This window comes from Rhinolophus sinicus, chromosome 18 (genome assembly GCF_057876585.1).
Source record: "Rhinolophus sinicus isolate RSI-liver-muscle chromosome 18, RSI-T2T, whole genome shotgun sequence".
Lineage (NCBI taxonomy): Eukaryota > Metazoa > Chordata > Mammalia > Chiroptera > Rhinolophidae > Rhinolophus > Rhinolophus sinicus.
In genome coordinates this window covers 41,329,479-41,343,672 of record NC_142518.1, presented here as the reverse complement: position 1 = coordinate 41,343,672, position 14,194 = coordinate 41,329,479, and the positions used below count along the sequence as shown (strand labels likewise).

Here is a 14,194-nt window from a genome sequence, read left to right as displayed (position 1 = left end):
GCATTTATAATCAATAGGTTTTCATCAAATTATTAGGATCAGTATGTATTCTTTTTACATATCTTTCATGATGTTCTATCTAGTGCTTATTTCATAATTTCAAGACTATGGTGCAAGCAAGGATTCAAAATGTGCCCTTTGGGGGCTGGCCCGGTGGCTCAGGCAGTTGGAGCTCCATGTTCCTAATGCTGAAGGCTGCCGGTTTGATTCCCACATGGGCCAGTGGGCTCTCAACCACAACGTTGCCGGTTCAACTCCTCAAGTTCCACAAGTGATGGTGGGCTCCGCCCCCTGCAACTAAGATTGGACACAGCACCTTGAGCTGATCTGCCTCCCAGATGGCTCAATTGATTGGAGTGCGGGCTCTCAACCACAAGGTTGTCAGTTCAATTCCTCGACTCCCACAAGGGATGGTGGGCTGCACCCCCTGCAACTAGCAATGGCAACTGGACCTGGAGCTGAGCTGCGCCCTCCACAACTAATATTGAAAGGACAACAACCTGACTTGGAAAAAGTCCTGGAATACACTGTTCCCGAATAAAGTCCTGCTCCCCTTCCCCAATAAAATCTTTTAAAATGTGCCCTTTGCAGAAACTTACTAAGGAGTATTTCCTTTCATAGTGATAGTGATTATGGTCCACCTTTAGAAAACCATGCATTTGGAAATCTCCCCATGTCTCATTCACACCACAGTGATTTAGAAAACTCAAATGAGGTCAGATCACTTATTCATTTTCATTTATTCATTTGATAATTTAGGTATAAGAATCATGCATATGGTTATGCAAGTGGCCGTGGAGGAAGAGTAAGATGCCTTTCAGAAATATTCATGATTACGTAGAGATTTCTGAAGTTTAAAAATCTATTACCTTGATTTATGGACCCAGTGACTGAGGCATTCTATCTACAGGAGAATGCAGGTACACAGTGGAATAAGCATGGGCTTTTTATTTTACAGACCTCTTAAATCTTCATGTTCTCAATTGTAAAATGAGGTGGTTGTATTAAAAATGAGACATGTAAAGGCAGCTACCCTGGCCCTTATTTGCTAATGGTGCTTATCATTAGACATCTCTGGTGACTTTGACACTAAACTTGCACTTAAGTAGTCAGGCTGGTTTGGAAATGGGCCCTGATTCTTACTACAGTTAATACAGATCCTTTTGGAGTCCAACAGACCTGCATTTGTATATTAGCTTTGCAAACTTGGGAAAATTGCTTAACTTTTCCTCTTCAATTTCCTTATCTGTAAAAGGAATAACTGCTGGGGGAGGGGGGTATATAAAGGGCTTAGAACTCTGTCTGGCATAGTAGGTTTGCTAAAATAATAGTAACAATGACCGACGGCATCTTACATAAGACTTTTAAGAGAAGAGGAAACAGGTGAATAAACTGAGCCCAACCTGTGAATTAACGTGAGGTCTGTTGGTGGAAGAAATTAGATATTGGCTTAAAAGGTGCTAGATGGTGGAATAAAATAAGGTTCAAAAGTGAGTGTTTAGGTTGGGGGATAAGACAACATACAACCCATTTAAAATGTGCCATCATTAATGAGCAACACTAGATAAAAGAAGGACATGACAGAATTAAGTCTGACTTAACAGTTTAGAAGTAGCTGAAGTAGTTGAGGACAAGAGGAAGTTCTTATGACAAAGGCTTTAGATGGAAATGAAGTATAGCATAGATGGTGGTCCAAATAGGAACAGGATCTTGGGATAAAGAATTGGAAAGGACTAGCTCACATGCATGTTACAAATGAGGAAATAGACTCTGGAATTTAACCATTATTTGTAAGGATTCCCGTTCCCCCATTCCAGCTCAGCAATTCTCAACCCTGACTGCATATTAAAACCACCCAGGGAGCTTTTTTAAAAAAATTATTCTCCTGGTTACACAAAAATGTGATTATATTTAACACTACTGAACTGTATATTTTAAAATGGTTAAGATAGCAAACTTTGTGTTACCTATGTTTGATCACTATTTTTAGAAATTATTTCAAACATTTACAATTTTCACCTTAAATGCAAAATAGCTGACACGAGAAAACATACCATACTGACCCTTTGCCCCATATATAGACATCAGCCTTTGGTATTTGCTTTTATATTTGGCCACAATTTAAAATAAAAATAGTTTCCGGGTCTCATCCCTATAATCAGTATTGTTTTAAAAATTCCCCAGGTGATATATCAGTATCATACATATTAATGTGTACATATTTCATGTATATGTGTGTATCACACATATTAATGTAACTACAGCTGAGAGCTACTGTCATTGTTTACTAATCAAATTACCTCCCTTGTATTAGCCAGTTGCTGGTTCAAGAAACTCAAGCTATATGGCAGCCTCATTAGACCTTCTAATGAATTATTTCCTATAACCATGTCAGCTTACATCCTCTCAAATAGGCCCCAAGGGTTTGAGCCATAGAGAGAGCTAAGTGGGCCCCTTGTTGAAACTGAACAGCTACAGTTAGTTACTACTTAGGTGGAAGAAGTCAGAAGATTCCAAGGTAAGCTCCCAAGGAAACCTCTTTATGCTTCTCTCCACCCTTCATGATATGAAATAACATTTATTAGGTGCTTACTGTGCCACTTACTATGACAAACATGTTAGTACATCATTTCATCTTCACAAACATCTGAGGAAAGTATCTTCGCCATCACTATTCTAAGCTCCTTGACTGTCTTGAAAACTGCCTTCTCCTAGTGCCCAGCTTTATTCCTGGCATGTAGTAGGTACCAAATAAATTGGTTGAATAAATTAATGAGTCCCTATTTCACAAATACTGTAAGGGATCAAGAGGTTAAGTAACTTGTTAATGTCATATAACTAAAAAGGAGTTGAACAGGAACTGGAACCCACATCTTGACTCCAAAGCCCACTTTTAACCACTATTCTGTGACACCTACTATCCCCTTCTGCTTTCAGGACTTTGGCCTGTTAGCTCTACCCTCTCTAGTGCCTGTGTCCAGCCTAAAGTTTCTCCTGTACTATCCATGTTAAGACTCTTGTGTGTAAGTAACAGAAACCCAATTTAAACAAGCTTAAACACAAAGGAATTTATTATAAAGATGGCAGTATCTCACAAGACACAGGGATAATGCAGATTGGCTTTAGGTATAAATAAATGAAGATTCTTGAATACAGCCAGGATTTTTCTCCTCCTCCTCCTCCTTTCTCATTCAGCTCAATCCCAAGTTCTCTGGAAGGTACACAAAGGATAGCTCCTGCTGCAATTGTGAAGATAAGGCAGAGAAGATGGCAGGAAGGAATTTCTGGGGAGACAATAGATGTTTACCTACAGTCCTCTTTACTTCTCATAAACATATTCCACGCCCTTTTCTACAATTCTCCAAATGCCCATACCTAACAACCCATGAACAACTGCAAGTCACAGGCAACTACATCCAGAAGCAACAGCATGGCATGGACATGTCCCTTCCTTGTCTAGTGACAACCTAAATGTGGCTCTTGATCCTACAATGTTTATCAAACTTGACTGCCACCAGATGTAACATACTACAGTAAAGAAATTAGATTAACCACGATCAAAATTCCCTTTTAGGAAAGGAGAGGTGCACACCATTATTAACCACCAGGTCCAGGTATGCACCATTTCCACCTGGGCGGGAATACGGGAACTAAATTATGGGCATAAAAATAATTATGGGAGTCAATTTACTGATGCACCTTCTTGCTTAACCAGTCTACTTGGGCCTGGGCCTGCTTTAGAACAGCAGTGATTCTCAAATTTGAGAGTGCATTAGAATCACCTGGAGGGTAGGTAGTGAGACCTGCAAAAACTCAAACACTCCATTCAAAAACCTGCACTAAGAGACTTGACCAAACTTTAGCATGGCTTCTAGGAGCCTAAGGCTGAATCCCTGGGATGACCTACTTCTCATCTGGAAAAGCTCAGGGCTGTCAAAAGAATTTGTAGGTGCTCTAGCTGATACCTGACATAGGTCCCTGATCTCACTTTCTGACACCATTTACTGTAAAGGGCTTACAATTGTGAATTCTTCCCCTCCCTCTGAGATGTAGGTTTTACCTCCTACAATTCCAGTGTCTCTTTCAAGGACCATTCTTTTGCAAAGTAATCATCAGGAAGCCTAGAGCCTCTGTCTCCCAGTCTCTGTGAAAGGATAGACTTAACCTCAATAATTGACAGCAAGCAGACACAGTTGGCCTAATTATACTTATACTGACCAACCTTTTGCAATTTTTCACTTGCCTGACTCTACCAAGCCCATGCTTTCTCCTCTTGTTACTGGGTTGTAGGGTTTCCAGGCAGGAATTCCCGCCCATTCTCAGGAATTTATTTCGCTTTCCCGTTCCCGAATCTTGAGAAAAGTTGGTCGGGAAATCAGGAAAATCAGCTCCTTGAATCCAGTAATACCCACAATGGGAAATAAACGTATGTTGTGCGGGAGACCCTGCTCGCTGCGCCATTTTTCAGGCAGGGCGGCCTGCGGGGTCTCTGCTCCCGTTCCCCACACAAGAACGCAGGATATGGTGAGGCCAAAAAGGAACACCCACGGAGCCATAGGTAGGGGAGTCATACCACTATGGTCTCACTGGAGGCTGGGCCCACAGGACACGCGACCTGCCGTTCGCCTTTCCGCCAACCGACCAACCGACGACTCTCCTCCATTCTCCTCGACTCTGTTCCTCCGCTCTCTTCCGCTCTCCTGGGCTCTCCTCGGCTCCTCCGCAATCCTCAGCTCTCCTCCGTAGCTGCAGCAGTTACACCAGCGGCCAATCGGCTAACCGGCCACAGCCGACGGCCAATCAGCCACAGCCAACAGCCATCTACCACCCGAGCCAGCACCCCTCCACGTGAGGCTGAGAGCCTGTAAACTACTTTCTGGGGCTCTGTCCCCACAACGTACTACTCACAATGTATCTCTTAGACATTTTCCCTATTTATCGCTAGATTTTCCGGGTGGGAATTCCCACCCGTTCTCAGGAATTTTTTTTTATTTTCCGTTCCTGAATCCCAAGAAAAGTTGGTCGGGAAATCAGGTCCTTGAACCCAGGTGGTTGGCAGTATTGGCTGTCACTTTGTGGAAACGATTCATCGTGGAGAACAGAAAACAGTTTATATCTCGGGATTCGGGAACAGGAAAGCAAAGAAAATTCCTGGGAATGGGCGGGAATTCTGTGGGGACAGAGTCCCAGAGAGCAGTTTCCAGGCTCTCGGCCTCACGTGGAATGGTGCTGGCTCAGGTAGTAGATGGCCGTCAGCTGTAACCAGTTAGCCAATTAGCCACTGATACAACTGCCGCGGCTGCGTTGGTTGGTTGGTTGTTTGGCAGGCAGAGAAGTATACGGCAGTTTGCAGATCGTGTGGATCCTACTTCGTGTGTCTCGCCCGCCGCCAGCGAGACAATAGTGGTTTGACTCCCTTATCTATGGCTCTGTTGGTGCTCATTTTTGGCCTCACCATATCCTGCGTTCTTATGTGCGGAAGGGGACCAGAGACCCTGCATTACAAATGGTGCAGCAAGCAGGGTACGGTGCCGGCCAAAACTCTCCGAAAGATGGTGGAGCAGTTTGTGCATGTGAAAACTCAGCTTCAGCACCTGTGAGGAGCTGTGCCGGGAACGGAAGGTGCAGTGTGCCTGGGAGACTCGAGCCTCCAGGTGGCACACCACCCTCTTGGTCATAGAAGGCATTGCCTTCCTTTTGGTGATCTGTTGCTGCTGTAGGTTCCGAGGGTTCCGGACACCTTGTACTGAGGCCTCCACCCACTCAAACACCTGGCACGGTGAGCAGGATTCTGACCAGGTAGGAATGGAGTCTGACTCTGGGCAGGAGGATGTGTGGCCCCTACACAGTGTGTGGTACCTGGTAGCCACTGTTCTCAGGAGTTGGACCCCCAAGGAGGGGTGGGAGGACATGGACGGCTCTCCGGCCAGCATGGAGATGGCCCTGCAGGCTCTGGCTGAGCGGGTGCCGGAGGAGGCGAAGGCTACAGCCGGCCGTGTAGGCTGGATGTTCCTCACCGCCTTGAATCTTAACATGGAAAATGCGCCTAATGAAAGAGCCCAGGTGCCGGACCAGGTGCCCTGTTGGAAGCGCTGGAAGCTCGGGTCCGCTTGTTAGAACAGGGGCCCCACAGTGGAGACTCTGAGGCAGAGGCGGAGTAAGCAAGTGGAGACAATGTAGCTCCCAACCCCCAAGCCTGGCCAATCTTGAAGCAAAGGGTAAAACGTGAGCAACCTTTGGGCCCCGGGGGCATTGCTGCCAGCAACCCAGCTGTGACTGAGTTCATGACCTACACCCCTTACAGTCCCACTGAGTTGCAGGAGCTGGGAGGCGGTACCCACAGCGCCCTGGAGAGCCAGTCTCAGCTTGGCTATTACGTTTATGGGATGAGGGAGCAGACAACATTCTCTGCTCCCCAGGCGAGACGGAAAAGCTAGCCTTCATGACAGTGCATCCGTCCCTGTGACAAAGGTGACAGACTGCCATAGGTTGGCCCATGACCAGGGCAACCATTCTCTAATGGAGTGTCTCACTGCTGCGGTACGCACAATATGGGGACAGGCTGGCGAGCTGCCAGACACTGTGAGTCAATGGCAGTCATATACTGAACTTACGCAAATCATCCGTGAAATGGGTATGAGACATGCTATGTTCAACCCTAATATGCGGGGGCCCAGATGACGAACATTTTACAACCAGCATGAGAGATCTGGTTTTGGATACTGCACCTGTGAGTGCTTTTGGGTCCTTGGTTGCCATTCTTACGCCCTATGTGGGGCCGCGAATCCATGAAGTTACAATTGTCATGGCCTCCCTACGGGATGTTGAAAGCTGGCGGCAAAGGAAGTTAAGACAGGAGGTCTGAGAAATTAAGACCTGGAAGCTCAAATCAAAAGTAAAGGGGCGAGGTTGCGGGCCTCAGAGAGTAACACATGCACAGATGTAGCATGATCTTTTGGCAGCAGGGGTTGATCGGGAAAAAATAGACTGACAACCCAATGCACTCTTGTTGGAAGTTTGAAACAGTTGCATCCGGAACAGCAATTCCAGTGAAGCCCAAAAGGGAAGTGTGGGAAAGTGCGACCCGTTTCCCTCTAGGACTTCATGCAGCCGCTTGAGGCCGACTCCCTTCAGCTTGATTAGCGGTGGGGCCAAGGTACCCGGTCAGAGGGGACGAGAAGGGACCGGAGGCCCCACGTGGAACTGTCCATACATTGGTCCCCTTCTAATGTGCAGAGGATTTTGGCCCTACTTGACACCAGCACAGACTGCAGCCTTTTTTATGGGAACCCTGGCTATGCCCAGAAAGTAGGTGGACATCGAGGGACACCCCCTGGGACATTACTTGAACTGGACTGAAACTTTTTCTCGTGAGCTGGGTTCCTGACACAGGACTCCTCGCAGAAGACACCTGTCGCATAGATTGTGCGGGGTGGCCTGTGAAGTCTCTGCTCCCACTCCCCACACAAGAACGCAGGATATAATGAGGCCAAAAAGGAACACCCACGGAGCCATAGGTAGGGGAGTCATACTACTATAGTCTCACTGGAGGCTGGAGTCACACGACCTGCAACCTGCTGTCCGCTTACCTGCCTGCCAACCGACCAACTCAACTCAACTTACCAGTGCAGCCGCGGCAGTTATATCAGTGGCTAATTGGCTAACTTGTTACAGCTGATGGTCAATTAGCCACAGCTGACGGCCATCTACCACCCGAGCCAACACCTTTCCACATGAGACCGAGAGCCTGGAAACTGCTCTCTGGGACTCTGTCCCCACCATCATTTTGTGCCCTAAGTGAGGGCAGCTGCAAGGGGTCTTGACCCAAGTAGGAGCTGCAGCAAGGGGCTTTCTAATCAGGGCTAGGTCTCTCCTTCTCCTGCTCATTTCTATCTACCATGTTTCCCCGAAAATAAGACCTAGCCAGACAATCAGCTCTAATGTGTGTTTTGGAGCAAAAATTAATATAAGACTGGGTCTCATTTTACTATAACACCTGGTGTGGTGTAATGTAATGTAGCGTAGTGTAATGTAATGTCTTGTAATATTGTGGGGACAGAGCCAGCAGAGCAGTTTCCAGGCTCCTGACCTCATATGGAAAGGTGCTGGTTTGGGTAGTAGATGGCCATCAGCTGTAACTAGTTGGCCATCAGCTGTTACCAGTTAGCCATTAGCCACGAATATAACTCCCGTGGCTACGCTAGGGGGTTGATTGGTTAACAGAGAAGCAGACTATGGATTGCGGTTAGCAAGTGGATTATGGATTGCGGATCGTGTTGATCCTACTTCCTGTGTCGCACCCGGCTACCAGCGAGACTGGGGTGCAGAAAGACCCCATGTTGGGGTACTGTCGGATGTTTGCTTTTGTGTCTCGACCAGCCGCCATCGAGAATATAGTGGTATGACTCCCCTATCTATGGCTCTGTTGTTGTTCCTTTTTGGCCTCACCATGTCCTGCATTCACCTGCCAGGAGCGGGACCAGAAACCCCTCATGACAAATATATATGTCACGCGGGAGACCCTGCTTGCTCCATTTGTCGTGTGGGGTGGCCTATGAAGTCTCTGGTCCCGCTCCCCACATAAGAACGCAGGATATGGTGAGGCCAAAAAGGAACACCCACGGAGCCATAGGTAGGGGAGTCATACCACTATAGTCTCACTGGAGGCTGGAGTCACACAACCTGCAACCTGCTGTCCGCTTTTCTGCCTGCCAACCAACCGACTTGACTCTCGACGCTCCAACCAGGAGCCATGGCAGTTATATCAGGGGCTAATTGGCTAACTGGTTACAACTGATGGTCATTTAGCCACAGCTGACGGCCATCTACTACCAGAGCCAGCACCTTTCTATGTGAGGCCGAGAGCCTGGAAACTGCTCTCTGGGACTCTGTCCGCACAATATAATACCTGTTCTTATATAACACCGGGTCTTACATTAATTTTTGCTCCAAAAGACGCATTAGAGCTAATTATCCGGCTAGGTCTTATTTTCGAGGAAACATGGTATCTACCTACCCTTATCACTCTCCCTCCTTTAAAAATGCCCAGTCACCTCTGTAGAAATAGGAATGGAGCTCAACTTTTCCCTACTGGCAGTAGTTACTGAATAAAATCTGTTTTCACTGCTTTAATTAATGTCCAGCTTTGTTTATCTTTGATCCTACTTAAACCACAGACTGCTGGCACCACCCCCAGAGTTCCTGATTCTGGAGGTGTGTGTGTGGTGCTGAGGCCCAAGTATTTACATTTCTAACAGCTTGTATGTGATGCTGATATGCTGGTCCAGGGAGAATCACTACTCTGGCTCATGGTGCCCATTCACCAGATATAATTTTCTAGTGATATAGCTTCCTCAAAAGCTCACTTGACTGCCTGTATATTACACTTGAGGGGACTCTGAATGCTAATAACAAGTGCCAAGAATATTATCAAGTTATCTGCAGATCTGCTAAAGGGAGTAACATGGTTCATCTTGTTGCAGCTTCTATTTCTTAGCACTCCACCGAAGGACTTGGCTCATTCTCCCTGACATTCTGCTCCAGGTCTTCAGTTTAGAGCTTGGATAGGAAATAATAGCAGGTTGAGTTCAAGGCTGTGAAGCCTCTCTTTTCTGATCTGCTCTGGGAATGTTCCAGTTACCCTCTCTTCCTTGCATCCCAGCTGAATGTGTTTACAGAGACATCATCACATTTGGGGGAGGTGGGGAATAAGGCATACTATGGAGGCTTATGTACATAACCTCATTCCAATTGCCTAGATGCCAGTTTCCTAGTCAGTGAAACATTTTTTAAATTTTTAAAATTTTTATTAAATTTACTGGGGGTGACATTGGTTAGTAATATTATGTAAGTTTCAAGCGTACATTTCTATAATATATCATCCATCTACATATTGCATTGCGTGCTCATCACCCAGTCAGTTCTCCTTTCATCTCCATTTTTTGACCCCCTTTTCCCTCTCCTACCACCCCACTTCCCGCTTCCCCTCCGGTAACCACTAAACTGTTGTCTGTGTCTATGAGTTTTTGTCTGCTATATATCAGCAAAGCTCATCATTATCTGACCCTCAGCAACTGCAGATCTCTTAATACAGTAGAAGGGCTGCTCTGGTTTGAGTCCCAAGAGCAATAAGCAACTACTTCACTGCCAAATAACATCGAATGCCAACTTCCCATTAACTCATATGGGACATCACCAATCTCTGCCAGTTTCATATTTTAGGGTCTTTAATTTGTCATATGCCACTTCTGGTACCAGTTCCTGAATTAATGTTTTTTGGTCATAAGTAGTTTCTAACTCAACTCTATTTTAATCAAAAGTAGTAATAATAAGGATATAGGGTGACCTCAGGAAAACCAAGAACAATAAGGCCCCAGGAATGATGTTGAACCTGGGACTAAAACACGATGACTCCCTAGCTCTTGTCTCTGCTCTGAGAGTCTGCATTTTCCTTCTCTTTCTGCAGACCAGCATCTGTTACTTCTGTCCCTCTGGTGAGAAAATTGACTGTTGACAGCTTCCAAGCTTTATACTTAGAGGAAAAATTATCTCTCTGGTCCAATTCCAAATTTCTAGAAAATGAAATTCTGACTGACCCAGCTTGGCTTAGTTGTCCACTTTTGACTCAATCAGCCATGGTGATAGGAACATGAGTTTTTGCTATAACTCTGTAAATTGTGGGAGGGTCAATTCCTAGAAAAGGACAGCTGAACAGACAATTCAATAGGTGCCCACTATACTAGAAAACCTCAATTCCTTACATTCTTCATTCCTTCAAGCCTCTGCTCTCTCCTTCCATTGCTAGTTTTCAAGAGTTACCTAGGTGCACTGCTTCACAATCTACTTATTCTTTGCCAGTCTGGCTTGTTTTATCTCCAATACTCTTTTGATAAACTCCTTTATGAAACTTGAAGCTTTTTCAGCTTTCACATCCTATTAGATCGTTCTCAGACTTCATTCATCCTGACTACTCTGGAGTTCTGCATTTTTGGGTTCTAACTCTTCCTGCCATTATCTCCCACTTCCCATTAAGTTCCAAGCCAGATCCGGGTACTACTCATTGTTACAAATCTTGTTTTCTGTCCTTTTCCTGAAAGAGTGGGCCCTAAAAGCCAGTCAAGACTGGTGCTGCATCAGAATCAACTGAAGAGCATGCTGAAAATATATCTTTTCCAAAGATTATGATTCTGTATGCCTGGAATTGGAGCCCTTACAGTAATTTTGCTAGAGCTCCCTGACATATTGATTCACAATGATCTCTGAACACAGAATTCCTAAGCATAGGACACTGTAGCTCAGTGATTACCAGCAAGGTACAACCTGTAGTTTAATTTGTATTTGTGCTTATCTCCCTGACCAAAGAGATCCTGAGGACAAGGGTCCTTAATTTCACTTCTCTGCATTGCCTTGGGCAAATAAGTAATGTAATTTTCCCATTCATAAATTGGGGCCAACAACTCTTCCTCAAAGAATTGCAGTAGCTAAAAGTGGGTTTGCTACAGAAATCTTTGTGGTTATTAATTTTATCTTCCACAAGTGTCCTTTCTCATTCATTAAAAGCTATACATATTGTTTTTTCCCTTGAAAGGAAAATTACCACTACTTGGAGAATTTTAGCATACTTTAGCTGATTTCAATTAATCCACTCCACTTCCCTTCCCATGATACATCACTTCTTCCACCCAAACTCCTTTTCCTGGGAAAGGCTTAGATAGCCTGAAGCAATTCGGTGGATGCCAGGGGTTGGAGGCGCCAGGTCCTAAACACATATCAACATGACCCACCAGTTGTGATCCTGCGAACTCTAGGGCTGACAGGGATGGTAATCTTGTTCCTCGAGTGTCTCACGAGGCCATAGAAAAGACTACAACTCCCAAGATGCCCCTCCGCCCCGCCCTGCCCCCGCCCGCCCAGCTTCAGCTGGAAAGCGTGTACGGTACCATCCAGAAGACGAGGCAACATGGCTCCCGGAGGTGGAAGGAAGAGGCATCACCAGTTTTGAAGCGGTGAAGAGCGGCCGGAGAGGAAAAAAAAGAGAAGTGACTAGAGCCCGTCATCGCTTTTATTCTCCCAGCCTCTCCTAAATCCGGTTGGCTTCACCCCTTCTCTCCACCCAAATCCAATCTGTGGTCTCCTCCCCACCCCGCCCTCACTCCTTCGCTTGCTCACCCCTCCCCTCGGGAATCCTTTTCCCGCCCCCCTCGCCCCCCGTGGAGTGCGCACGCGCCCGCCCTCAGCTTCGCGCCCAGATCGCCGCCTAGCTTTTTCGCGCAGCCGCCGTCTCGTCTGCCCACCGACCAAGCATGGGCGTCCAGGGCTTTCAAGAGTTCCTGGAGAAGCGCTGTCCCGGGGCTGTGGTGCCCGTGGACCTCCTCAAACTCGCGCGCACGGTCTCGCGCCAGCAGCAGCAGCAGCACCAACATCGCCAGCTGCCGCCTACGGCACCCTTAGCGCCCGGGGGTCCACGCACCGCCCGGAGCTCCGCTCCTCAGCAACCGCCGCTCCCGCCCGCTGCCTTGGGTGCCTACTCCGGGGGCGCGGGGCCGACTCGGCACCATCACCCCGCTCACCACTTCAACCACCACGGCCAGGCGCAGCCCGGTGTGCACCCGCCGCCGCCGCCGCCGCCCCCCCCTCCGCTTCCCGGGGCCCGGGTGCTGGTAGACGCGGGCTCGGCGCTGCCGCGGCTTTATGGCGGCTATCAGACGGATTGGGTGTGTGGCGGCCAATGGAACGCCATGCTGGGCTACTTATCAGCGCTGTGCCAGGCTTGTGCCTATCCCGGCGGCGACGGCCTGGAGCTTGTGGTCATGTTCCCCGGGGGCCTGGGCAAGGACCGGCTGGCTGAGTGGGGCCGTCGGTGCCAGGCCGAGCGGCAGACAGCGCAACTGATCGTGGGACACGTGGGCAACAAGGGCACCCCTCCTCCACGGGCCTGGTTCCTGCCACCGGCCTGCCTGAGCCACTGCGTGAGGCTAGCACTCATCCGCTTCCGGGTCAAGGTGAGGGAGGGGCCGGATCTTAAATAATAAGCCCCACACCTATTCCCTCCCAACTAGACACCTAACCCCCCCCCCCACTTACCTGCCTCCCATCTACCCACTCACCGCCCAGTCAGCTAACCAACTTACCTAACTACCCTCTCATTTGATCCATCTCCCCCCCCCCTTCATATCACCCCCTACCGATTCGCTCACCTACATAACTACATCTCTATCCATGTCATCCCAGTAACTCCCTTTACGGTCCATGCATCCAGTTGGCCTAGCCCTAGGTTTTAGCAGAATTTCTTTTGTAACCCCATCTTACTCCTGGTGTCTTCTGCCTCAAGCTGAAATGCCTTTTTCCAATTTTTTTCAGTTGGCATCTATCTTCTATGTGTCTCTTTCCAACCTTGCAGCAAATCAGTTAAACATGTTAATTGAACACCTTTTACGACGTTTTTTACCCATTTTGAACAAGTGCTTTTTTTTAACGCTTCTGTCCATTCAGCCTTTATCGTTTCAACATGCTTCTACCTCCTCCTGCCTTAGCCTAAACACACAAACAAAAAAACCCACTGATTAAATCACTGTTCAACAAGTATTAACCCACTGAGACTAAGAGGTTTAAAAAGACATGTGAGACATGGTCCTGCCCTTGGAAATTCAAATGTATACACATGAAACATTTATTTAATGGTATAAATGTGTATTGATTGTGCTTTATGGTACAGATTGTAAGTACAGTACCTGTTTTGTGTGGATGTGTTGGGATATCTGTGGGCTGAAATGTTCAGGGGTGGCTTCCTTGAAGTTGGACCTCACCTGGGTCTTCAAGGATGGGTTGGATTTGAATTGGTTGAGGGTTTGGGAGAAGGCTGCTTTAAGTGGGAAGAAGAAAATGAGCATAATCAAAAAGAAATATCAAGCATGTGAAGCCCCATGGGCAGTTAAGTCCAATCTCCGTATGTAGTTGGTCATTGCATATGGGGCCTGGGTAAGAGCTTAGAAACATCCTGAGCTCTTGGCACCACTGCTCTTGCTCTGTTGCTTTCCCATACTCTTAGGTTTCAAGTTCCTACGTGTGGGGAATAGCAAGGCTTGAGAAGTAGAGGAGGTGGGCAGGAAGAAGAAAGAAAAGTAGTACAGGGTTGGGTGGGATATAACCTCAAACCTATTCCTCAACCAAGGCTCTTGGTGATGTGCTCACAATC

At 47.1% G+C, this 14,194-nt stretch overlaps 1 protein-coding gene and 1 long non-coding RNA gene across 3 annotated transcripts in view; one reads left to right on the top strand and one right to left on the bottom strand.

Annotated features, from left to right (window-relative positions):
• Nucleotides 1-213: 213 nt before the first annotated feature.
• LOC148754613 (uncharacterized) lies at nucleotides 214-12,079 on the bottom strand. The gene is made up of 3 exons (XR_016020000.1): nucleotides 11,940-12,079; nucleotides 4,574-4,746; nucleotides 214-3,284 (listed from the first exon to the last, which is right to left on the bottom strand). It is a non-coding gene; the product is annotated as an uncharacterized LOC148754613 (long non-coding RNA).
• A 223-nt stretch (nucleotides 12,080-12,302) lies between these two features.
• FAM120C (family with sequence similarity 120 member C) overlaps nucleotides 12,303-14,194 on the top strand; it is an 86,061-nt gene continuing 84,169 nt past the window's right edge. For both annotated transcript variants that reach the window (XM_019710841.3, XM_019710842.3), the window contains exon 1: nucleotides 12,303-13,001. In XM_019710841.3, the coding sequence (XP_019566400.2) occupies nucleotides 12,303-13,001 (699 nt within the window). The remainder of the gene's footprint in view (nucleotides 13,002-14,194) is intronic.